Below are 25,318 nucleotides of genomic sequence, written 5' to 3' on the forward strand. Positions count from 1 at the left end.
TTGGGTGTAAAACGGCATTAATTTCTTTGGATTAAACTTTTCGTACCCCTCACGTACTTCTGAGGTGACCGAGATAAGTGGGGCGAGCGACATTGCGGAGGTCCGCACGCATTGGGGAGATAGTGTAAATCTCACCTAAATCTAAAACAGGTTAAAAAATTTCTAAATAATCTAATTAAAATCTATATATGCTAAGAATATAAAATCAGGTTGATTAAAAAATCTAAATTATCTTAGTAATTTTTTTAGACTTTTAAAATAACTTATTAATAAGTTATTTAAGAATTTCCTATTCGCACTTTTTTTATAGTTTTTTATTTTTGAAAAATTAAAGAGATTTTTTAAAAATCTAAGAAAATCATAAGCTTATGGCTATTTTAGTTAAATTTATAGAATTACTCTCTTTAGATTTATAGCTATTTTATAGAAGTTTTTAGAAATTTAAGGTTTATGATTTTTAGGTGCACAGTATGGCTGATCCACTCGCTTGTTTGATCCACTCGCTTATCACGTACGTTATTTAAAAATTAAGAAAAAATATCTGTGATATCTATTATCTTATATCTATATATATAACTTACTTTAATCACTATATCTTAAATATTTAATTAGTTATAAGGTATTTAAACCTACGCTTAGTCATTATTCATTAAATTCGCGTGCCCAGGTGCGCGATTAGTTGTTGGAGAAGTTGTCGGATACGAGGGTGGTCAGTCAAGATGAATGATGATCTCAAGATGGAGAATAGATTAGTGATTGATCCAACTCTCTCCTGTCGTTTTCGTCCTTCCTCGTCCTCATTATATTCGACGAGACGAGGCTGTGATACGAGACCTGCCGGACCTGCAACAGATCTGTAACACCACTCTGACTCTTGTGGTGCACTCCTGTGACAATCTGGGTAGAGGCATATGCAACACACCCCCAGGTAGCTGCCCAAGCAGCTACCTGTCCAAGCTAGATCAAGCCCGCTCCTTATCGTGCAAGATCACTCAAGTCCATCAGATCGTCTGCCATTCTGATTCCCCTCCAGGAAGCATACCTTCCATCTCATCCAAATCTTCCATCGTCAGTTCCTTCAGCTTGCGACACTCGATCCGCTGCTTGATATCCACCAACCCAATCTGATCCCGGAATTTGATGAACCTGTCCGCCGGTAATGTCTTGGTGAGGCCATCGGCCAACATGTCATCCGTTGAGACATGAGAGACCTTAATTCTCCGGCGTTCAGCTTCCTGCCGCAGCCAATGATTGTGAATATCGACGTGCCGGAGCTTGGTGCGTAGTAGCGCAACCTCTGCGTTGACGAGCCGGATGGTCTGCTTGTTATCACACCAGATATTGATCCGGGATGAGTCTAGCTCAATGCCGATTTCCTTGATCAACCTCGATACAAACATTGCCTCCTTGGCTGCTTGAGCAAGAGACAACAACTCCGCCTCTGTTGTAGAAGTAGTCACTGTGTCTTGCTTGTTCGCTCGCCATCCGATAGTTCCTCCGAACAATCTCATGACGTAGGCTTGTGAACTCTTTCGATCTAGGGTATTGTCGGCAAATGAAGAATCACTCCAGGTCTCGAAAGTATCTGAGCCTCCGAGCTGCATTGAGTAGAACTTGGTTCCAAGGAGGTATCTGATCAGATGTTCGACAGCATCCAGATGTTCGGGGCTTGGATTCGTGTTGAACCTGGTCAACCGGGAAATCGGGAAAGCCACATCTGCTCTGGTAATCACAGCAGCATAAAGGATAGATCCGGTGCGTCGCTGGAATAGGTTGGTCGACTGACGTGATGCTCGGCCATCAAAGGGGAACAATTCCTTCTGCTTCATTGGGGTCGTCGGGTATGGACCGCTCGTGTTCGTGATTAGGTTCGCCAATTTGTCGATGAACGCAGCTTGCGACAGCCAGATCAGTCGTTGAATGCGATCTCGCACAATCTCGATGCCTAGGAACCACTGGAGCTCGTCCCCGCCAGTGAGCTGATAGATTGACTTCAGCTGTTCTATCAGGAAATCGACCTTCGGCTGGTTCGCTTTCCTATATGCCACAACAATATCATCAACGTAGAAGAAGATGATTACGCCTTCTTTAACAAAGCAGCAAGGTTCATGAGGCACAGGGGTAAAGCCAAGCTTACCGAGCGTTGAGGTAAAATCCTTCTGCCACAAGAGTGGTGACTCGCGCAGCCCATATAGAGCTTTCTGGAGATGCAAGATCTTTCCACGCAACCGATATCCAGGTGGCATCCGCATGTAGATATTATACGGTAGCCGGGCATTGACAAACGCATTGACGGCGTCGTACTGGATGAGTTCTAGATCGAATCGTGCTGCGATTGCCATCAAGGTCCGGAAGGATCTCCCAGCTAATGTAGATGCATATGTGTTCTCGTAGATCGACTTGGCTTGTTGATCACCACGAACTACAAGGCGTGCCTTACACTTCGTAAAGTACCCGTGCTTGTCAAACTTGTACACATATACCCACATGCAATCTAATAACTGGTGACCCCTCGCGGTTTCCTTGTCTGCCTCAATCCATGAGCGCATTTCTGCGTGGCTCTGGAGATGTTTCTTTTCTGCCTCTAGGAACATTGATCCCAATGGATGGGTCTGAAGCTCCTTGTGCGTCTTGGGTAGCGGAGGCATTTGACGACGATGGGTTTTACCCGACAACTTGAATGGTTTCGATGCAGGAACATCAGGGCCGCCCGCAGTCTGACCCACAGTCTCGTGGAGCTGCACTTTGCTTAAAGCCCTAGCTTTGCGCTTGAACTCTTTACCACCAGGGCCGCCCGCAGTCTCACCCACAAGCTTGTGGAGCTGCACTTTGCTTAAAGCCCGCTTGCTACCACTAATCGCCACAACTCGTGCAGCTAGCCTTCCGGCGTTAAATGCCGCTTCCCAGTTGCAAGCACGATTTCGGATAGCCCGGCAGTCAGGGCCGGCCAGAGCATACGGGGACAACTCATTTGTCTCCCAACGGCCGCCAGCTAGCATGGCACTTTCCTTATGCTCTGTAAGCTCTCTGATGGTCGCAGTCGCCATTGCTGCCACAGGGGGAGGAGTTGGTGCTGGGGTCAGCATTGGCTGGAACCGTGCTGTAGTGTAGAGTTGATCAGGCTCGCATACAGCAGGCTCCAGCACAACCTGAGCTGTTTCACCGCCTTTCATGCCACGCAGGACCACTCCATCCCTCGCTGGGTGCTCCGGAAGACCGAAACTGCGAAGCTCTTCATCTTCTTCCTGAGTAGACATACTCAAAGGAAACGAATCGGGTTCTGCGACCGTGTGGTCTTGTAGTAGCTCAGTGAGCTCATCTTCTGTCACCGTTAGCAGATCATCTTTTAAGTCCTTGATATCGCCAGAAAAGAACTCTCGCTCGTTGAAGATCACATCTCGTACTGCCAAGACCTTCTTGGTCAGCGGATTCCAGATCCGATAGATATTCGTGGAGTTGTATCCAACGAGATATCCAATCCAGGCCTTAGGTTTGAGCTTCAGCAGTCGGTTCTTCTTCGCCATCGCCTCGGTGTACATTGCGTAGGCCTTGCATCCATACGCTCGAAGGTGGGTTTGATCCGGCTTCCGATCCTTCACAACAATGCCGTCTCGGAATGCCAGGTATGAGTAGAATGACTCGTACGGTGATTGCCAGAAGATCAGGTATTTGGGAGTTCTGTTGTTCAGGTAGATCGCCGCTCTAACGATCTCAGTCCACAGGAAGTGCGGCAGTTTTGCTGCTGCCCTCATCGCAGCGGCCATCGCCTTAATCACACCCCGAACGTTCGGCTCCTCCATTCTGTTCTTGTGTGTACGGGGCCGAAGGTTCCAATCGGATATGTCTTTCTTGATTGAAGAAGGCTACTAGTCTGTGGTTGTCCCTGATTTCATTGTCGCACTCGATTGCCTCCGGGAAGAGTTGGTATTGATTAGCGAGCTTTCCCAATAGCTCCTTGAATGCGCTGATGAGTGCATTTGTGTCTCGGGAAATGAGGTAAATATCGAACACGTAGTTAGAGTATCGATCCGTAATCAACATCGCACACCAGTATCCCTTAGGATCAGGTTCGAAGTCGAGGAAATCTACTGCTAGTCGCTGACCCGGCTTGTTCGGGCGCTCTCGTGGGCGTCGGCTGATCAGTCGTTTGGCCTTGGCCCTGCCGCAGGCGTCGCACTCGGCAGTTAATAGACCTTTAATTCGCACCCCCCGAGAGTGATGCGGCAGATGATCGATTGCTGCTGGTCCCGGATGACCGAGACGTAGATGCCAGATATGTCCGTTGGCTGAACTCGGCGACCGTTCGGTCCAGGAGTTGATCCTATTCCTTCGAGCTCCGAAAGAGGCCTTCGTCATCGGCTCTTGAATATCTTCAATGACGAATTGGTCGTGTCGATCAATCAGAGAGCAGATGATCGAGTCATCTTTCCGGCGTAGGTAGTTATTTGGGACTTTGTTATCCCACCAGTATCCTTTCCTTCGCAATAGCCGGAGGGACACGAGATTGCAGGCAAAATTCTCACAGAATGCAACATCATGCAGACGCATGATATGTCCGCCGGTAGGTCCGTTGACTTGGAGATCGACCTCTCCGTATCCTAGGATGGGGACCTGAACATCTCCAGCGAAGACAAAATCTTCAGGAGGCGCGGAGCGAAAGTTGAGGAATCTCGTGATCGTGTTGAAGATGTGTATCGTTGTACCAGAGTCCAGGATCGCTGAGTTCCTGAGCGGGTATGGTGATGTATTGAGTGCACCCTTCGGGCTGCCCGCACTAACGAGGAAACAGGCTTTCGTCCTCGCTGCCCTGGGGAAGCGTCAATCTGACTCGTTATCCTTTTCTTTCAGTACTCGCTGGATCTCCGCCTCTAGGCTCTGATGTTCTTGGCGACGTTCTTTAATAAAGTGCTCGATTATCGGGTGCGGTGTCCACCCCTCTGGACGGATCTTATGATTGATGTAGAAGCACTTCTTTAAAGTATGACCTTTCGATAGGCACGCATTGCACTTCGCAGAGCTCTCATACTCGGATAGAGGATCCTGTCGTTTCCGCTTTCCTGATGATAAACTTCCTCCGCGACCTCCACGGCCACGACCTCCACGACCACGACCCCTACTGCTGCCTCTACCGGAATGGCTAGCAAGCTCTGGGGGCTGATCGTTAGGCTGCCCGTCATCATCTGCTTCTTGCCCATGTAGGGTCACGAAGCCAGCCTTGTGAATCCTGGTTGGCTTTGCTCTGAGCTCCATATTGATTTCACGAGTCAGTTCCTCGGCCAGTTGTGTATAGGTGTAATCTCTGCTGACAAGGTCCTCCCAGTAATTCTGACGGGTGTTCAAGACCCAAGTTGGCATGATCGGCCGTAGTGTCGTAAGGATGTCTTGGGCCCAGGTCTGCGGGTTCGTTGTATCCGAGGCGCCGTATCGAATACCGACGGCCGTTAGGTTCTCCCACTCCCTGACCCATTTGCTCAATTTACTCAGCGATGATGGTACGTTCCGTAGGTGATCGCGATACTCCAGCAGCGCATCAGTTTGACTGTGAGCCATCGCAATTACTCCTTTCTCTTTCAAGGCCAAGTACCACGCACGAGTTCCAGCAATCGGGTCTAGGATATTCATCCAGATCTCATCCGAAACCGAGCTGCGAACCCATTCGCGTAGTTTCACGTTCGCATCTGCGAGTTTTCCCCATTTTCTCTGGCTCTCTCGGTAGGAGATCCAAGCTGCGTTATATGCCGCACTGGCGTTCTGAGACATGCGTCGTGTCTCGGATGTATCGGGATCAGAATCATCTCCTGGTTCAGTACTGACACCAGGTTCTGGGCCTTGACCCGAGTCGCTCGTAGGGTCACCATCATCAACAGTAATCGAGTCTGCAATGTCGGTCGATTGGCTCGCTTGGGCTCGAGTATTAGATCTTGAGGGTCGTACTCGAGCTGTCGATGGGACGTTCTTTCGTCCTTGTGTCGATGATCTGCCTCTTGGTCTATTGCTTCTATCGTCGGCGTCGGTGTTGTCGATATCGTTAGTCGCAGTGTTCTGCAGGAAATCCTTCCAAGCTGGTTGATTCGGCTTGCGCGGCCACGGTTGAGGATGATCTGGTCGAAGGTAGATCCAGATTCCGAGATCGTTAGCCTTACTTTGGAAATGTCGGCTCCATCTGTCCCAATCATCGTCGGATCGGAACACGATCGTCTTCTGGGCGGTCTCGTTCATCTTAAGTCAGGTCGACTCGTATCGTGAGATGCGCGATTAACTCGAGAGATCAAATGAGACTCTTAATTGTCGGATACGAGGGTGGTAAGTCAAGATGAATGATAATCTCAAGACGGAGAATAGATTAGTGATTGATTCAACTCTGTCCCTTCGTCTTCGCCCTTCCTCGTCCTCATTATATTCGACGAGACGAGGCTGTGATACGAGACCTGCCGGACCTGCAACAGATCTGTAACACCACTCTGACTCTTGTGGTGCACTCTTGTGACAATCTGGGTAGAGGCATATGCAACACCAACCGCACCACGAACATATCCTGCTTGCGCAGGAGGCGGCTGAAGACCGTCGTTTACGCGCTCAGGCGGAGCAGATATGGCGGGATACTCAAGAATACTCATGCGCCGAAGACAACGAGACGACGCCATGGCTCCAGCACACAAAATGGCCAGAGCTTTTCCGGAATCGACCGGTGGATATCATTGCGGCCTCTACGCGGCAGCCTGCGCAAGGTCCTAACCAAAACAATGAGGAATATGTGCTAGGGGTCTGGCGGGGCATCCCGCTTCGGAGTCCCGCTGCCGCAGAGGCGCGGCTGCGGCTGCTGATGCGAGCTATCGATGATATGTTTGATCGAGCCGAGGCTACCCTTGCATGCACATCCTATCGGTCACGCTGCTAGCTATGGAGCTACCGGAAGGAATAGTTCGGGAACCGCGCGCTCCGTATTCTGCCACGACGTACTAGAGAGAGGTATAAGTCAAGATAGAAGCACTTTACCTGCTACCTCTTCCGGGCCTTTGCGCTAGAGCCACGGCAGCGCCGAGAGATGTACAACATACCGCTACGTACAGACGAGATTGCGATGATGGGCCGCATCCTAGACCTCGTATCGCAGCTGAAGGAAGAGGAAGATGAAGAGGAAGAGAAAGATGCTGGCAACGGCAAGAACGTTCAAGCTAGCTACAGCGATTGGAGCGTCCAGGGGGAAAGCAGCGAGGGGGACGAAGAAGAGGATGAGGAAGAGGATGAGGACGGTGCAGAGGCAGAGGCAGATGGCTATAATGAGAGCGATGGCGAAGGAGGAGATTATCATAACAACGATGGGGCCGGAGAGGAAGATGAGAAAGGAGAAGACGAGCAGGATTATGCCTCGGTTCAGCACACCTTCCGCGTCTCCCGCGGCACCAGACTCGAACTCTCCGAGGCCCTATTCCAGCTCTCGATAATATTTTGGACGCACCAATGCCAAGCTAGGGTCATGGCCTCCTCGGCACTGATACACTTGACAGCCGTCATGGGGATCCACCCTCCTCTCTCGCCTACCGATGCGCATATAACTCAACGCCGGGCTTCGCCGCTTTCATATGGATAGGGCGACTGTTCTTCCTCGAATACTGCCTGCCTCTATATAGCTACACTACCCTCGCGCACGCCGTCTGGCCGGCCCGGGATGCCTACCCCTCGCAGCCAGAACGTCTCGAGGCGATCCGGACGAAGTACATGCTCCGAGGTTGTTATTCACCTCTCGGCGAGATCTTAAAGCTAAATGCCTTTGGAAGGAGCATCATCAAGCAAGAAAGGTCCACGGGCAACCTAACCTAGGCCCAGGATAGCCGATCGTTTATAATTAGCAACGACAAGGTGGTGGAGCTTTCTGACTTCTGCGCAACCCACCACGCCGCTATCACGCGAGTATAAGAGCGAGTCGACGAGATAATGCTAGGGTAGAAGCCGGCGGTGGATCTTTCCGCGATCCGCGACGACCTAACCTGCCGGCTACCGGGCTGGTGCTTCCTCGAGAAGGCGGAGAATGGGCTGACAGGCTTCTACAAGGCGATAGCGCGCCGTGCATGGTCATCCTCCTTTCGCGGCCAGGCCCTTGCCAAGACCGGCCACTGGCTGCCCGGCCCCTGCCAGGCATATCTAGAAGCAGGCGCCGAGCTCACCACGATGATCTTCGCCGCGTTCCACCTAACCGCAGGGCTACCTAGCCGGGGCCCCGAGGTAACAAGCATCCGGCTTCGAAACACGAAGTTAGCGATCAGGAACCTCTTCGTCCGCGAAGGACAGGTTCTCATTGTCCTCAGTTACAACAAAGCTCGGGCCTCAATCGACCATGCTCTTTATACCGTGCGCTACTTTCCGAACAGCCTATGCCCATACGTATTCATCTACCTCGCCTATATCCGGCTATTCCTCGATTTCCTAGCGAGCCAGCTCCAGCTATCACAGTACCTCAGCACCGAGTTTCTGTTTCCGGACCCGGATCCAAAGCATGCGAAGAGGCATCTAACTCCCGTGCAGGCGACAAAAGCCCTCCGGAGCCTAACCCGAAGTCTGCGGACGCCGTGCACGTTATCGCTCTATCGGCAGGCGGCGCTCGCCATCGCCAAGCGGTATATAAGCGACCTCATGACGAAGAGGAACTTCTACTACCCTTCCGATGCCAGCACGCCAACTCGCATGATCGCTGCAGGCGTCGGCCACCACCCTCGCACGCTGCTTACGGCCTATGCTATCGACACCGCCTTGCCCGCACGGCTGCAGTCGGAGCTACTTGAGATGTATCGCCAGCTCTCCACCCTCTGGTGGAATTGGAACTGGCGGTACTTCCGAGACTACTACATGGACCGAGGAGTCGCCGCCGCCGCCTCCGTCTACGATGCCATCCGCCGGGAAACAGAAGAGGCAAGGAAGTTATCCCAAGGACGCGCAGGCACAGAAGAAAAGAAAGGTGCAAAATATAGACCAGTCCGGGGTGCTGCCACCCCGGAACAGACGCGATGGACGGTTTCATCTTTAATCGCCAGTATAGGATCCTCATATGCGTGGCATGCGAGTCAATAATCCAACCCGGGCGAGCATCCCTCTACAGTCACCTAAACAAATAGCATCGCATCTCCGGCCAAATATATAAAGACTTGCTTAAGCGGCTAAGCAAGTTATCCCTTCGGCCATTTAAGGAGCTCGAGGTTCCGCGGGAGAAGGTTGCCGCCACCCCGGCCTCCAAAAATAGGAAGCTTTCCGATGCAATCTCTGCCATTTATTTACTATTCGTCGACCGAAAATACATGGCCATCTTTCGATACATCAGCTTAGTATATCGCCGATGGGAGCTTATAAAACAGGCCACTATAAATCATACTCTATGCAGACATTCTCGACGGCAAAGAGCAGGATCAAGTACTTCGAGGTCGAGTCGATTAATAGGCAAAGGGGCAAAATAGCCCTAAAGAACTGCACGCAAGGCTGGGCATTATATTCGGGTCTGCACGGAGGTGCTAAGCCAATACGAGAGGGAACTCAAGACGATAATGGGCTGCTATCTCTACTATAGGTTAGAGGGGAAGCCGTTTGAGCCAGGTGTATAGAGGCAAATCGTGTGGCGGCACTTCTGTTGGCTTAGAGAGAGGAGGCCAAGTCGAGGGGTCTATGACCTATAGGACGCCGAGGGCGGCCGAGGGCGGCCTCTATAACCTATAGGTCAGTCATCTCGCAACCTATAGGTTATAATGGCTGCTTCTGCCTTTGCCTGCCCTGCCCGGTTGCCCCGACCTATAGGTTATATAGGCTCTCGCAGCTGTAAATTTACTTTGGCAGGCAATTATCCAGGAGGGCTATAATAAGGCTAGGCATCTTAGTATTAACTAGAGGCTAGAATAGATAATCTTATCATCGAGCTGATAGAGGCTACTTCGTGCCTAAGATGATAAGATTATTACAGTAGAAGCTAGTTATTCGGATAGGGTAGGGAGGTATCACGAGAGCCAGGAACAGGTTGGTGCCGAGACGGAGAATATCCGCTTCTTGCCCCGCGCGATTGGAGATCTGCTCCTGACATATCTGGCTCTGGTGCCGCCACTGCGTCAGGTCTTCCTTCGTCAGAGAAAGCCCGGCGCTCTGCTGTCGTCGTACCTGTAGTCGAGCCTAGACGGCGAGGTCTGGAGGGACACTGCGGTCTCATCCTGCCTTCGCAAGGCCTACGCGCGCGCCGAGGTACCGCAGTTCCAGGTGGTGTGGTGGCGCCAGGCTGCTGCTTCCATCGCCAAGGAGAAGTTCGGCGCCAAGGAGCGGGCCAACTTTGACCTGGGGGAGATCGCGGCAGCTGAGGAAGTCGAGGATGAGGCGGCCGTCGCGGACCTGGCCGGAATGAGCAACCGTAGCTATCGCACGTTCAACCATGCCTATGCTGGCAGCACGACGCTGACAATGAGCACACTGCTCCATCGCGCCTACCGGGCATCGCAGAGCTGGCGCTCCCTGTTCCGGGTCGATCAACTTCTCCAGGAGAAGCGGCCGCAGACGGTATCAGAGACGCAGGCACAGGGGTCGCTCAATGCTTGCAAGAAGGCGCGGTTTCGCACAAGGCCGACCCAGAAGGAGGACGGCCTGCTGACGGTGGCTCGCAGGCTATATAATTGATATTACCTACGGTGGCCCTCCGCAGTAACATGCCCGTTCGCCTCGGCAAGGTGGAGTTGAAACACCACGTGTGGTCGCCAGGGTCGTCCAGGTCGGCGCCGCTGGTCATCATATCGGCCGAGGCCGCCTGCACAGAAAGCTTCTTGGAGTATGCCAACCGAATTGGATCCCTCCCAAGCAGAAGTAAGGATTTTACAAAACTCGTATCGCTTGATCTAAAGCCCTGGCTGGCGAAAGCGAAAGAATACAAGGCGCATGCTTCTTGAAGGTAAAGCAAATGATTCCCTCACTCTCCTTCCTAACCGCGCCAAGGGTTAAGCGAAAAGGCCTTACCCTTGTCGTGAGTGAGTGAGTTCGTTGGCTCGTTCTCTAACCTCAATCACCAGGAGGAACTGAGCGAGTGCGTACTTCTGAGAAGCCAAAGGTTCCTGTTGCTCCTATCCTTGGCTGCAGTGCAAGGAAATCAGGTTAAGGCTTTGCTTGTTGTTGATTGCCATTGCTTCTATCATTCAGATAGTCAAACTCGCGAGAATTTGACATGCCTGCAGTTGGGAATCACAACGAATTCACTTTCCACCCCCGCAAACAGCCTGAGGAGAGGTAGCGAATGCTAGGGACCAAGCCTGAGTAGGCATATATGGGTGAAGCTGCAAGCCGTTTTAGGACACTTCACCATGAGGCGGAAAGAGTAGTGCTTTGACTAGGTACCTTGTGGGGCGGTGTAAATTGGACTTTGGCGGACCGTATATCCTCTTTTCAGACGACGGACTAAAAACGGTCCTCGACCTACTTGTCTAAAACAGCCGCCGTGCTAGGACTGCGATTCACGACCCCTCAATCCGTTCGCCTCAATATGCGAGTGTCCCTCCTGGCGGCGTTCACTGGTACAATAATGGCCAACCGCCATCAGAAGCCGGCCTTCGGCTTGCCCCGAGCAAGAGAGCATTTCCCACGGCCAGGATCGTGAAAAAGATGATAGCAAATGCAGTTATGTTTGTTCCGGGAAATCTCGAGTCATGAAAACCTAAAGAACCACGCATCTCCGGTCTCGGCCTGATGCAGAACTACCCACGCTTTGAGTAATGAAGTGGCTCCGAGCTGGACAAGCCATCGTCATGTAGAATGCATCCAGGCCAATGGGGCCGGAGCGGCCCCTAACTGGGCGTTGAGCTAGTTTAGCACGTCGTGGTGGTGGTGGTGGTGACATACTCTCAAGCCTTGATTGGTTATCGGGCGGTTTTTCCATCGAAATCGAGTCCTCCAGTGAAGCAAAGGGCAACATCGGGGATCTCCCGACAGCTTGAAAATTGATCTCCGAAGACCTGGTCCAGTGGAGACAATCCATTGAAAGTGGGCTAACAGAGTTTTGAAGTCTTACGACATTACGGCGAATAACGATACGGAGGTCGACGAAGGTTTCCCAGGTCCATTTCCTTATGCAAGCCGCACCCAAAGCAGAAATTTTTTTCAACCTCGTGGCATACGCGTGTGCAGAAAGATTTGCTTTGTCGAAACGGCCTCTCGCCACGATTGACCAAAACGACTTTAAGTCAGCACAGCCAGAATCTAGATCGCCCGCTAATTAAACTGGACAAGGGAAGCAGAGCTCCGGGAAGACCGTTGCAGCTTTCTTTCGGTAACGGGCCGGCTTGCCAAGTGAGCCTTTTGAAGGGGATTTCAATCGTTGCAAGCATAACATCACGCTATGTTCCGAAGATTGAGACATGAACTGGGACTTGAGCGCGGGAGCGTTAACAAGCATCCAATCAAACGGGCCGGAGGTTTCTGTTCGAAACCAAGACACGCAATTGGAAGCACAGTCCTCCAATGAAAGCATGGAGCCGGAGCCTTCTCAAGTATGTGGCGAGAGAAGAGGATATCCATCCTATAAGAAGATAAGGCCCGAGGCGCGACAGCGCTAGATTACAAGCTCTTCCTTATACCGAAGACACAATTTATAATGCCATCATTAGCTGACGTTATTTCTGATTTGTCTCCAGACCCATGGAGGTTCAACGATTTTAAGGCCTATCTTTCAAAAAATCATTGCCTAGAAACCCTCCACTTTATCCAAGACGCATCGAGATACCGAGCTTGTTACGCAGAGATAGTCGAGGGTAAACAAATCCCTCGGGTATCTCTAAAGCGCCATTACGATTACCTGCAGCGACTATGGGAAGATCTTCTGGGCACTTATATCCTTCCTAACGGACATCACGAGGTCAACCTTCCATCTGAAGTTAGGACTCGACTTCTTGGATTACGTCCTTCTGGACTTCCTCCACATCCATCAGAATTGGATGAGGCCGTCAAGATCGTCCATGAGCTCATGGAGGACTCGATCTTACCTGGGTTCGTGCAGTCTTATATGTCGTTGGATCAACCGGGTGATAGAGGGGTTGTGGGCTGGAGGAGAATTAGCAGCAGACTTTGGCGCAAAATCTCCACACCCATGTCAGAATGGGACCAGGGGGACTCTGGATCACGGGCTTCCGGTTCGAATGAGGACGGTGCGGCCATTCTTTGTACACGCCGCCACCTCCTAGGAGACGCCCCCGCATCACTTCACAGCCATCTGATGCGGCCCGCGATAGAGTTGTTCGACCATACTGTCCGCGGAGTCAGGGGTATAAGGTGGTTGAAGCTGCCACTAGAGAAGGATAGAGCAGCAGACATTGATATCGGTGCTAAGGATCAGTACGTCAGCGCAAAGCTTTTGGAATGAGTTCGTTATAGATGGCCATAGCGGAGTATTCGGGTGGCCGCAAATCAATGCTTTGAGGATCACTCCAAGCCCCTCAGCCAACCGATTAAGGAGGTGCAAGAGAGTGGAGGTCACGCTGATTAACATTGCCGCATTCAGCATCGCCACGAGCGGCACAGTCATGGGCTGAATTGTAAGGGAATCCAGCGCCATTCAAACCCAAGCTCACCACCCATTACTTCCATGGCTCTATCGTTACTTTCTACGTTGTCTAGTGTTAAGTACCCTAGTCCTGTATTCCATTCATCCTTTGCCCAAACTTTGTTTTGCCATATGTCCCTTGCAAGGATTATTTCTTGACGATGGGAGTGTAGAGACGGTAAGACTGAGGTGGTCCGATCTGCTGGTGGCTGGGATGTGGATACTATGTAAGGAGCTATGCTCCTCTCAGATACATGTAACTTAGACCTTTCAACAGCATATCACCTCCCACTCCCGCAATATTTCTTCATCAATACTAACCAATCCTTAGGTAGAACTTCTGAACTGGTACGTCTGTGGCATCCCGTCTGGAGTGCTAGTCACTGCTGCTGTGCGTCGCTCAAGGCCGACTTTATAATACCCGGAGCCTTGTTGATGACGTTGGTGCCCTTTTCCGGCAGCCTCCTAAGGTTCTCAGCGGTAGCTCCAGACACATCCGAGGCAGTATTCCTGGCCTGGCTGGGCAGGTCAGCGGCAGTTTGCTTTGCGCTCTGAGCCAAATCCCCAATGTGTCGCCTCATGCCTCCAGCGGTCTCTTGCGCCTTGGAAGGCAAGTCGACTGCCTTAGCCTTGCCATCCTGAACAAGGGTATTTCCCTTCTCAACAGCCGCATTGGTCAACTCCTCAGCACGCGCCATTCCATCATGGGCTACCTCACGACCCCGGGGCGAAGTGATGAGGGGAGCCATGTAGATCGAGGTCAGACCCAGTACGGCTAACCCAAACGGAGGTATGACTTTGATTAGCCAATACAAGGTGGTGAGCCCGAGGAAAGCCTGCCCTGCGTCAGTCAAAAGGTTGCTTCATACAGGCGATCCATATCCTGCATTGCAACTTACAGCGAAGGTTCTGTCTAGGTCTTGAGCAAAGATGATTCTCTGGATTTGGACTACGGCATACTGGACGAAGTCATGAATGTATTTCAGCGTGGCGTTGAGGGTGGACTCTGGAATCTTCCTATACTCCTTGGGTCGTAGACGGGAGAGAAAGGTATCGGGGCCAAACGACCGGCTGGCGAATTCCGTGACAGACATTACTGGCAGTGAAGGTCAGAGACAATGTGCGTTCATCTCCAGAGAGCGTTGGCAGGTGCGATTTATTATACCTCCAAAAGTGACCGCTCCGGCCTTCAGGGCCAATTGTGTAATAGGTAGATAGTGTGCTCCGAATAGGATGCTCAGAGCACCGATGTATGAGCCGAGGGTGCGAATTGGATCCTCCCACTGCAGCCAATATGAGCAGTCAGGTCTGTAATCAGTGAGTTTGAGTAAAGGACCTACACTGATATACTTGTAAAGGCTATATTGGTGAGCTGTGGTATCGCACGTGTCAGCGCGATGCTCTGTTTCCTTGATGTTGCTTCGCATATGATTCGTACCAATGATCTCCTTCAATGGTCCAATGTCTCCTTGTCCGTCATGGTCCTCAGGATGCGTCTTTTCGTACAGCGACTGTTGAATTGCTGAAGCGACTAGAAACAAAGAATGTGACCATTTAACTACTGGCACTTTTGGCAGATCCGTGAAGGCTTACTCTTCGTTGTGTCTGGTTCGGAATGCTGAGCATCATCGGCCTGGACGGGCATCACGACGTAGGCTGGTCCACTCATGATGATGGTGTTGGTTGCGGCAGATGTTCGTCTGGAATGTCCTTTGGCGAGAGTTGGTTCTTCAGGTTAATAAGGGGAGCCGCGCCACGACTGTGGCTGGCAGTTATTCGCTTTCTATTTGAAGGACAAAGGTAGGGTTTGCGTGCTTCGGACTGCAAGTGAAGTGCGCCATGTTGATATTTGCTGATGAGACTATGACGACCTGTTTTGTGACATCAACCGCCGGTCATTAGCCCTGCGTTATTGTGGAGCAGCGAGACACATATCCAGTCCCGCCCGGTCAAAGGGGCTCTTTGAGGTGTAAGTGTCATAATACTTAGGAGGCTTAAAGCTTAACCAACTTTTTCGATGCTTTGGCCTCGGATACCACATTATTTTAAACCAGAACAGATACGAACGTAGCCTCTCATCTTCTCCAGAACGAGTTATTTTCCGCCGCTAACAGTTTTGCGCAGCGAGTAGGTAAACACCAGATGCCAATGCTTATATATTAATAAAGTATGTAGTAGATAGAAGTATCAGCTTTCTTAAGGATAGAATTCACGCTATTGCGTGAGACTCAAGTAAATCGGCAACAGCAAAATGACGGTGTTCTCTGGCTAAACTGATAGCCTTCATAAAGCCGGTCTTCCGGATGGCATCTCCGGTTGCGCCTGCGTTGAGCAGCATTTGTACCATATCCAATCGCCCATGCTCTGCAGCTCCTTCGATTGCCGTGCGTCCGTCCTTGATCGCAGCAGGAGCATTGACATCTGCTCCTCCTTCGATCAGGAACAGCGCTATCTGAAAGTGACCCTTGATTGCGGCCCCTTGAAGAGCAGTGATCCCACCTACAGCAGCCGGGTCTGCGTTGACCGCGGCATTTGCAGTCAGGAGCAATTTTACCGTCTCCAGGGAAGCTGTTTCAGAAGACGCTGCGGCTTGGAGAGCTGTTCTCCCGTGGTGAAATGCTGGTGAAGCATTCGGATCTGCCCCGTGATCCAGAAGAAGCTTCAGAGCCTCCACCTGGCCCATTTCAGCGGCCAGCTGAAGCGGCGTTCTCTCGCACCCTGATGAGGATAACGTTCCCCACTGATGGTTTGTATGTGCTCCCGCTCCAAGGGCCAGCAGAAGTAGATGAGTGCTCCTGCGTTCGATGATATCGTGCAGTAACGGACTACTGGACCCGTCTGGACGATTTACTGCCGCACCTTTATCAAGAAGGAACACGAAAGTCTCCGTATGCCCACTTTCCTCATAATAGTCTTCATCGTAGTCATCAAACAGCAGGGCCGATGGCCGGACCGTCGCTTCAAGGGCTGTCACCCCACCGATTACAGCTGGGGCGGCATGTATGTCAGCGCCGACGCCAAGGAGAAACTGTATCTTCTCCATTGACCTAGCGTTAGCTGCAGCTTGTAAGGCCGTACACCCTCGGATGGGAAAAGGTGGCTTGTTGACGTCGGCCCCTCGCCTGAAAAGATATTGCAGGAACTCAAGATCTTGCATCAGGGCAGCTGCTTGAAAAGGAGTAGCTCTGCGTCCATAGCTATTCACAGAGACGCCCCGCTCAAGTAGGAAGATTATGGGTTCCGTATCTACTGCGCCCATGGATTCCTCAATTGCAGCAGGACCATACCGTGAGAGATCAAGTCCGGCACCGATGAGCTTGTCAATAATATGACAAGAGAAATCTTCTGGACACATTAGGGCCTCCAAAAGGCCATCGATATTGACGTCTGCTTTGGCGTAAATCAAGAGGTCCGTATATTGTTGTCTGACTGACTCGGGATGCGGTGTAGTAGCCGCCGTGTATAAAGGGCGCCATCTGGTTCCTGGAAGAAGAGGACCATCGGGGTCGACCCTGTGCTGCAGGAGATTGACGACTGCCTTGGTTTTTTGCTCCGCCAATGCCTCGACCAGAGCTTCCTCGAGCATTTGTTGGGAGACTTGGAGATGTTGGGAAAGGAATTCTGACAAAACTCGAGTATCAGAATCTGCGGCTTTCAGTAACTGGCCAACTGTAACCCAAGATGCGCTCCGTGATTGCTTCAGCAAAAGTTCGTAAACATGGGGAACATGTTCCGCCGCGTACTGAAGAAGTGGCTTGTTGTTCACGGACCCCCTTATCGCCGCGTTCTGGTCTAGCAAGTATTCCACGACTCTTGCATCCTTTTTCCACACAGCAAGAGGCAAGGGCGCAGTAGCAAAACCTGCAAGTGGCCCGTGACAGTGTTTGTTCACGTCCGCGCCAGCTCTAACTAGCACTTTGACCATCTCAAAGTTAGCGCAGTCAATTGCTTCCCAAAGAGGACTTGACCACACCTCCTCTGACAAACCAATGTTGACTTCGGCCCCGGCTTCTATTAGGCGTTCCGCTAGTGCAATGTGTGGTGTACGCGCTATGATTCGGAGAAGCCGACCTCCAGACTCTCCTTCGAGTAGCTCTGGACCGAGGGTGGATAGAACAAAGTCCAGGAACTCCGGATCATTAATCTTCATGAGCTGTTCCGCAACGCCGCCGAATTTAGCACCAATTGCGTGGAGTTGTCGTAGGAAGTCTTTGTTTTGTGCATGACTGCCAGCTTCAAGAAGCCTGAAAACGAATGCTTGCACAGTAAACATGCCCCATCGCTCTCGCAAGAAGAGCGTGAGGGACTTTACATGATTGTGCTCGATTACCCATTTGACGAATATCGCCACTTGCTCCTCTCCCAACATGTTATTGGAACAAAAGTAAGCGGCGACTTCAAAGATTTGAAAAATGGGTGGCTTTTGAGATGGATCGAAGAGCGTCTGGGCTTGGACATTGAGCTCTCCAGGGTACCATTCTGGCACAAGAGCCTGGAGCTTTGTGACAAGAGCAGGGATAATATCCGTACATTGACCATTATAGGGGATGCCCATAACTTTTGCGAGCATAGACTGAAGGCCATTTGAAGGTTGGCCTGTAGTCGTTGGTGTATCGAATGAACCGTCAGTTAACGGGGCGTTGAGGGGAAGGCCAGGACGAAGTAGATCAACCATCCTTGGGCTGTAGGCCGCCACATCTTCAATTCCACGTCAGGTCACATCGAAGCCCATCAAGAAGTAGGGCTGCGTTACTTACTGTGTTGCATGACAAGGCCCTTTAATTGGAAGTAAGGCAAGTCTTCGACAAGGCTGACTTGCATGTCGCCTAAAACGGGTGTGACTTCGAATGGCAACTGCAGCAATGCGTCGGCGTTCGTCAACGGAAACACATTGTTTGTAGAATGTTGCGGAGTTTGAGGGTTAGCTGCTCCTTGCATATCCGTGTCGGGTATACACTCCGAAGGAGCGGTGGGTGTACCAAACTGAAATGGAGGATACTCGTCGAAATTGAAGTCTAAATAGCTCCCGTCTATGAAAGTCACACAGCCTTGCATGAGTACACGTAGAAATTAGTTAGGGAAATTGGTGGGACAAACCATGCGGCAAGAAACGGCTCCCCCTAGAAGGCGATAATAGCACTATAGAACCTCGGGAGGCACAGCGTGGAATCCGTGTTGGTGCCTCTGGGAAGACGACTTCCGCAACATCCTGGTCTACTCCGGGATGAGGGTTGGAAAGAGGTGGCAATGGTGAATGGCATGGAGGAGTTGTAATGCACAGCCGATCGCTGAGATTCTGTCCGATCACTAGAAACAGTGCGTCAGTGCTGAGACAAAGGAAAATGCAGCCAAATACTTACCAGCTGATGCATCGGCTTCCATGAAATCTCGGCTCACCCTGGCCGAATATAGGCCGATGCCTCTCTTGAGTCGTTTAAGGTCAAGTTTGTTGCCATAAAGATGGACATCGCTTTCCTTGCCTTCCAGAGCGCGTTTCCTAACTACTGGAATGATACCCGTCGTCCACTCTTTCTCCGTAATCTTCTTCTTCCCGCCGAATTTGTACTTGAATTGGCTCAAGCTGCAATCCACTTTAGTGCCTGTGAGATAGAAAGCTGTAGGGACTGCATTCAACTGACTTCGGGTTGAAACCATATGTGTCGCGCAAATACTGAATAGTTTCTTCGGCGGTCCTGTTCTGCGTGCAATAAAGAGAGATGACATCCTGAATGTACGGATCCCAGATGCTAGGCTCAGGCTTGTTGGACATCGTCACTGCGATTTGCGTGGATTGGCGGGATATTCGTCGCAGAAAGTATTGCGGCCTGCGAAATTATTTTAGCGGCGGCTGAGCCGTTTTGAGGCAGGCTGCGCGGCGCGTTGGCGAACTGCACGCAAGGCGTCCGAAGGCGACCTGTTGGGGACGCCTTTGAGCCGTTAGCTAATAAACGTACCGGAGAATTCTGTTGAGGGCGCAGCTCGCAGCATTTGTATGACCAAATATTATTTCCAATCAGCGGTAACACTCCGCCAGCGTGATTAGAAATTGACCCCAGGGCTGCCGTCAGATCAGGTTAACAATCAAATATATCAATCAGATCAATCAATTCAGATACAAGCGTCTATACATCTGATATATCTGATATCCCTTGCACAGAGAGCGGTTACCCTAGAACTTCCGGATCATCTATATGCTCCGACTCCGCAACCTTCCTTTGTCATCTCACCTCCTTGGCATACAAATGTTAAGAAAGTGGCCGTGTCTACACCTTAATCCTTAACAAGCGCACAACAAGCATCCCAATCTGCGCTTCGCGCAGTCGCAAGTGGCGGCGATGGCTTCGCCTACGACGAGCCCGCCCGCTGCTCCGGACCCCTTCGATCTGGGGATCCACACTCCCGCCAACCTGAACCGAGGAGCCCGTGCAGCCCTACTGTGCCAAGGACAGCTTGTAATTTACTAAATTACACACTTTTTGTCCGTGCGTCGACCCCTGCCACGATTATCTTCATGGAATTATATACTATTTATCCGTGCACGCTGGTTGGGTTTTAAACGCCCTACCGCCTCTGCCCTTGCCAGGGCTCAATGGCAACAAGTCATCGAGACAAACCTCTGGCGTGTTTTTTCCTTATCCTAAACCCTACTGTACCAATTACCACTGGCAATGACACCCAATACCATTTTTCTGGTCCGTGCGCGCTCCTCGGACATGGTGTGGGTCCGAACACAAGAAAACTCGGCCCGTGCACCTTCCCCAGCTTCCACGGCTTAAGGTACTACCACGTAGTAATTCCCTGTCGCCGCAAATAATTAGGAAGCGGCTTGATCGGCTCGATTTTAAGGAAGAGAAAATACTGGATGATGACCTCACAAGGAGATGATAAAATTCAACTCGGCCTAGATGCCTGCTGTTTCTTCTGGAAAGATAAAAGCTAAAAAGGCCTTGGTTTGGCGATCTCGCTCTCACATTCATAGCATAGCTCCAGTGTTGTTTGTCCCGTTCCCAAAGCTCTCAAGGGCATGGCTCAGCCGTGGAGTGGGGGGCTAAGGGCCGCTGATGGGATGGAAAGAGAAAACAGCCTCGGTCCATCGCCGTTTTCGGTTTTGGCGCAAACCCTGTCTAAGACGCAAAAACGGGCTGGCTTGACCGGCCACAAAAGGGTGAGCAAGGCAGATTACGGCACACGCTACCCAGGGGCTTAATGGCGGGTAGCTGACCACGTAGCAGATGCACCGGGCCATCGTGCGTCCAGTGACACTTGTGATAGACTGACAAATGCAGGCAAGCGACTCAAAGGCAGGAAGGGTTTGTTCAGCTTGGCGAGAGGAGAATTGCGGCAGGGCAATGAGGGGACCGAAATAGGCAATCATTGGTTGTAGTATCTTGCCTTGCCTCAGTGAGGTGACACGCTTACCCCCCACACTATGTCAGCATCAAAGTCGTCATTGGGCAGACCGGCCCGTTCCACAGAGATCGGTGAGGCCCGACCAGATGATTTGTATTATCGATTCGCCCTTAAAGAAAACCTCCTGCTGCATTGCAGGTGTTGCCTGTAACCGAGCTTCCTGTCTCGCCCCACACACTATAAATACCGACAAGTTCCTTCATATACGGCGGCAGCCAAGGTGGATAAAACCGGCCAGATACGGCATTTTCTCAACTCACATTGTCCAAAGGTCATTGAACCATTGCTGCCTGAAACACAAACCTGCAGCAATGCCAATGCAGTCATGCACTTTGCCAGCCGTATTGCACATTGCCTTTGCCGGAGCTGAGGTGGCTAGCTGCAAGTTTGCAGGGGCATCTCGTCAACTGCCGTACGTTCAAAGGAGGCCCGAGCGTTGGCCATTGACCAAATGACCTTCTTTGTGTTTCAAGAGGCATCACCTGACGTGGCATTGGGTCCGGGGAGGGGACGTGATTCCGTCGTTACAGCCTGATGGATCTTGGCATTGTGGATCACACCAAGCTCAGTGGGGCTCTGATCACAGCAGCGTGTCCGCGATTACTCAAGAATCTAGAATGCGGGTAGTGAAGAAATAAGAGGATCAATAGGAAAATGTATATTCGTGCTGGGCTAATAAGCGGTCCGACATTGGATTGTCGACTGCTGCGCCACTGTCAAAAGTCTGAACAGGAAGAGTGACGAGGTCGCAGCGGCACGGATAGAAACTGGCTAATAGCTAGAGAGAAAGCCCATTCATTCTCTTCTTCTATCTGATGCCCTGAAGCCCGTACTTATGCCCTGTATACGGCAGCTTCATAGCGATGCTGCCGAGCCTTCGCAGCCGGGTAGCCCCCGGAAGTTGGTTGGCCGGAGCCGATCGTTTGAAGGCATTCCCGTCTTAGGCCCATGACAGCCACGTTATGCAACAGTGTTATTTCTTCTTCTTTCCTTTGCCGCGCAACTCCTTCTCCGGCCACTCAAAGGTGTAGAATCTCAAGCCATAATCGTTGCTATCGAAAATGTAGTAGATCACGTCACCAGCCTCATACTCAGACCAGCGATCGGGTTTGGTCTTGACCTCCTTGTTTGAGTACATGAAACAAACAAGATCTTTCTTGTAATACACGTCCACCTCAACAGACGTTGGGGTCGCATCCGCAGCCTGGGAGCTTGATGATCCTTGTTGATTGCCATCATCAATAGTGAGTGCTGCTAGAGTTGTTTCAAGGTTCGTTTCAGCTTGCTCCCAATAGGTATTTGTAGTGCTTTCAGGCAGATCCTCGTCCGAGCCACTAGTGTCAAGACCTTCTTGAAGGATGATGATGCTGTCCTCCAAGTCCCTACCGACGATAGGGTAGCGGCTGTAGTCCGTGTCCTTGCCTTCCCGGCCGTGAACTTTACACGGCTTACATACCACCCAGCCCTTGTGGTTGGGAACCTCAGCCGACGGGATGTAGTGGAGCGTAGCCCCACAGACCTTGATCTTGTTTCGACAGTGTTTGGCAGCACATGTTTCATAGACATGTCTCTTGTGTGAGTGGCGGCAGACCGAACAATCCCCCGCCGAGTTGGACGACTTCATCGTTCTTGGAGACTTGTTGGCGATCGATCAATGGGCTGAGTCAGCGGAACTGAAGGAGGCTAGTATTCAGATATGGCTCTTTCGTTCAGCCACATGAATATGCCTTCTCTCGCGTCTGGTTGGATGTTCACTGGGGTTTGGTGAGAAGAACTGTATAGAATGTGACGATGCATGTGCCTGCTTGCTTTATGTCGCAGGCACGGATGATGATGATGACCGAATGTCGCTTGATTTTCTCTCTCTCGGACTGACAAATATCGGTCTCTTATACTTGTGTTCAGCCTGCCGATCTCATAGGCGGCGGTCTATTGATTACAGTAGTGGTGTGACTTTCACGCTGACCGTGAACTTCTTCACGATGGGCGTGATCCTTGCCCTTGACTTTGATTACAGGGGTGAAGTGGTCCAATTCAGGATGTAGTGCATGCGGGCCTATCAAAGACTCGGCCACAGCATATTCCGATCGAGGGCATAGCTGTATGAGGGCCTGTAATCGCATAAGTGTGGGTCTGATATTATTTTATCGCATATATATATGTAAAGGGACATAGAAGTCAGGCCGCCAACAAATAAAACTTGATGCGGTGTGCGTAACAACCCAGAATCTCAGATTACTCCGTGCCCTGGTCCAACATTCTACAACATTCTACAACATGGGAGGCGATGCGCTTCGGCCAGATAATGACACATACAAATCCGTCTACGAAAAGGCCTACAGTACGTGGTGGGTCCTCTGGAAACAGGCATCTACAGACCCCGAGCTTCCTTCGGCCTGTCTGGACCTTGAGCACATCTTCCCTCAGCATCCCTACTTTCCTGTGGGGTTAGATCTTGATCCTTCTGGCTTGTTGACAGCTACTTCTACCTGGATACCGACAAGCGGATGCTGTGGTATGCCTGCCTTCGAGCAGCGCTTTCAAGTAACCCCATCTATTGGGAAACCCACTACTATCTTGACGACGACCGATTCAAATATACCGCTCCAAAAATGGTTCGGAAAAGAAGACAGCCATCTCACGGTGCTTGTGCTCGCATGGGCCTATGTTTTGTCCGCACGTTGGACATCGATGATCTCAAGCGCAGCACCGCTCGAGTATACCACCAGTCAAGCAAAATGGGCAGGAACCCATCGCATATCCAAGGCTGAAGGGTCAGTGATCGTTCAGCTGGGCTCTGTCAGTGATGAGGCCGCGCGGTGGTGGGCAGCCATTCTCGCTCCAGGGCAAGGTTGGAAAGCTTCAATCCCCCATAAACGATATCGACTTCTATCTCCCTGGGCCGTTTTTTTGGATGCAACGTATCCAATACTACTGTCTAGCGCTTCGGAGCCCGCCTCACCTGCTTTGGGAACGTGCCCGTCCTTCGAGGCTGCCGCGCAGTACATCGCGGAGTATTCTGCATTGCACGCAGCCAGCGAACAAAACCGTGCGGCTTTCGCTACAGCACTACTTCTTCCCCTTGCCAATTTCGACAGGAGGAAGGTCCGTCTCCCATTGCCTCGAATGCCCTTGGATAGAGCATTGGGTACGACGTCACATGGCCCCATTTGGGGGCAGGACTTACGCCAATTCGATAAGCTCCTGACGCTAGGCTGCAACACGCAGGGCATAAAGTCCATTCTCAGCAGCATCTTTTACGAGCCCGATGTGCCTTGCAATGTCTGCGGAGCATGGTTGCAAGGCACCTTTGCATTGCTCCATTCCAAACACACGCAGGGTGTTGATGTGCTTGCCCGCATGTTCTTCCTTCGAAGCCCACATTTGAGTTTTTTATGGCTCGGTGCCATAATTACTGGCGCGCACAAGAACTTCCTCAGGAATCCTCGGGGACTCTTAGTAACTGACGAAATCGACCTCCATGAAGCTGCTTGGACTGGAACTGTCGTGTCATTTATTCAGGAGCCTGTTACCCGCCTCCCTCATGATGCCAACTCCATTGCTCGGGCGGATGAATGGAGGCTGGCATACCTCTCCCAGGGACTTTCTGAGTATAAATTCCCGCCACTCTATCCTTACCCGCCACCGGGCAGAACCGCGGTCGAGGATTTGGACATTGATGTTCGACTCCATGCAACATGCCCCGGCAACCATAGGATAAGATGTTCCAAAATCAGCTGGAATTGCACTGGAGGGAGACGAGAAGTCCAAGAAGTCGTCGACGAGCGTGTGATATTCCCTGAAATTACACCTTTACGGCTATTGAACTATCTCCCTATCGAAATTAACTACGACCATTTGGATCGAGAAAAGGACCTTTCTGAGGTCGTTACGCGCACTGTGTTTAATTGGATGCGAGGGGCAGACGGCTTCCCTGTTGCGGAACGAGATATCTATAACCATGAATGGCTCGATAATTTCAACTCAGATGATGAGAGTATCCATGAAGGAGGAGGAGGAAGGTCTACGGCAGGTTCGAACGCACTTGTACGTGGCTGGCTTTCGAAGTCGCTTGCTACACGGTGCAACTCTTTCTGAGAGCTTCAATGTGACGGTCAAGGTTCCCAACGTAGTAAACCGTAACCAGATTGGTTTATTGTTGGCAGTTGCAACGGGGCGTGGCGTACTGAGCGTAGAGTGGCGAATCACGTCTCATAATATCAACCCATAAGGCCAGTTTTACCAAAGCTTTCCAGCATCGCTCTCGTTAGAAACGTACCGCGCTTGCACCTTTCCAACTCCGAGTCTTTCATATCCTCCTCCACCTTGTTTTTCTCGAACAACTAGGATGTAGTAAGTCTT

At 51.2% G+C, this 25,318-nt stretch overlaps 7 protein-coding genes across 7 annotated transcripts; 3 read left to right on the forward strand and 4 right to left on the reverse strand.

Moving 5' to 3' along the window:
- Nucleotides 1-1,001: 1,001 nt before the first annotated feature.
- Nucleotides 1,002-6,644, reverse strand: MRS44_018109 (uncharacterized protein; the record flags this gene model as incomplete). The annotated part of the gene is made up of 4 exons (XM_065616311.1): nt 1,002-3,801; nt 3,902-4,726; nt 4,829-6,210; nt 6,438-6,644. 4 exons carry the CDS (start codon nt 6,642-6,644, stop codon nt 1,002-1,004), a joined length of 5,214 nt encoding a protein of 1,737 aa, XP_065472383.1.
- A 401-nt stretch (nt 6,645-7,045) lies between these two features.
- MRS44_018110 (uncharacterized protein) lies at nt 7,046-10,641 on the forward strand (the record flags this gene model as incomplete). Its single annotated transcript, XM_065616312.1, has 4 exons — nt 7,046-7,474; nt 7,948-8,953; nt 9,971-10,099; nt 10,151-10,641. The coding sequence occupies 4 exons, from the start codon at nt 7,046-7,048 to the stop codon at nt 10,639-10,641; spliced, it is 2,055 nt and encodes a 684-aa protein (XP_065472384.1).
- Nucleotides 10,642-12,601: 1,960 nt separating this feature from the next.
- MRS44_018111 (uncharacterized protein) lies at nt 12,602-13,366 on the forward strand (the record flags this gene model as incomplete). Its single annotated transcript, XM_046274103.2, has 1 exon — nt 12,602-13,366. One exon carries the CDS (start codon nt 12,602-12,604, stop codon nt 13,364-13,366), a length of 765 nt encoding a protein of 254 aa, XP_046128893.2.
- A 560-nt stretch (nt 13,367-13,926) lies between these two features.
- MRS44_018112 (uncharacterized protein) lies at nt 13,927-15,215 on the reverse strand (the record flags this gene model as incomplete). Its single annotated transcript, XM_065616313.1, has 5 exons — nt 13,927-14,382; nt 14,446-14,642; nt 14,712-14,829; nt 14,887-15,077; nt 15,140-15,215. 5 exons carry the CDS (start codon nt 15,213-15,215, stop codon nt 13,927-13,929), a joined length of 1,038 nt encoding a protein of 345 aa, XP_065472385.1.
- Nucleotides 15,216-15,755: 540 nt separating this feature from the next.
- Nucleotides 15,756-19,316, reverse strand: MRS44_018113 (uncharacterized protein; the record flags this gene model as incomplete). The annotated part of the gene is made up of 5 exons (XM_065616314.1): nt 15,756-18,244; nt 18,304-18,576; nt 18,644-18,853; nt 18,907-19,127; nt 19,186-19,316. 5 exons carry the CDS (start codon nt 19,314-19,316, stop codon nt 15,756-15,758), a joined length of 3,324 nt encoding a protein of 1,107 aa, XP_065472386.1.
- Nucleotides 19,317-21,929: 2,613 nt separating this feature from the next.
- MRS44_018114 (uncharacterized protein) lies at nt 21,930-22,580 on the reverse strand (the record flags this gene model as incomplete). The annotated part of the gene is made up of 1 exon (XM_065616315.1): nt 21,930-22,580. The coding sequence occupies one exon, from the start codon at nt 22,578-22,580 to the stop codon at nt 21,930-21,932; it is 651 nt and encodes a 216-aa protein (XP_065472387.1).
- A 653-nt stretch (nt 22,581-23,233) lies between these two features.
- On the forward strand, nt 23,234-25,054 carry MRS44_018115 (uncharacterized protein; the record flags this gene model as incomplete). The annotated part of the gene is made up of 1 exon (XM_065616316.1): nt 23,234-25,054. One exon carries the CDS (start codon nt 23,234-23,236, stop codon nt 25,052-25,054), a length of 1,821 nt encoding a protein of 606 aa, XP_065472388.1.
- Between the last annotated feature and the right edge of the window lie 264 nt (nt 25,055-25,318).

Source organism: Fusarium solani (genome assembly GCF_023522795.1).
Source record: "Fusarium solani strain SB1 chromosome Unknown bctg00000015, whole genome shotgun sequence".
Classification (NCBI taxonomy): Eukaryota; Fungi; Ascomycota; class Sordariomycetes; order Hypocreales; family Nectriaceae; genus Fusarium; species Fusarium solani.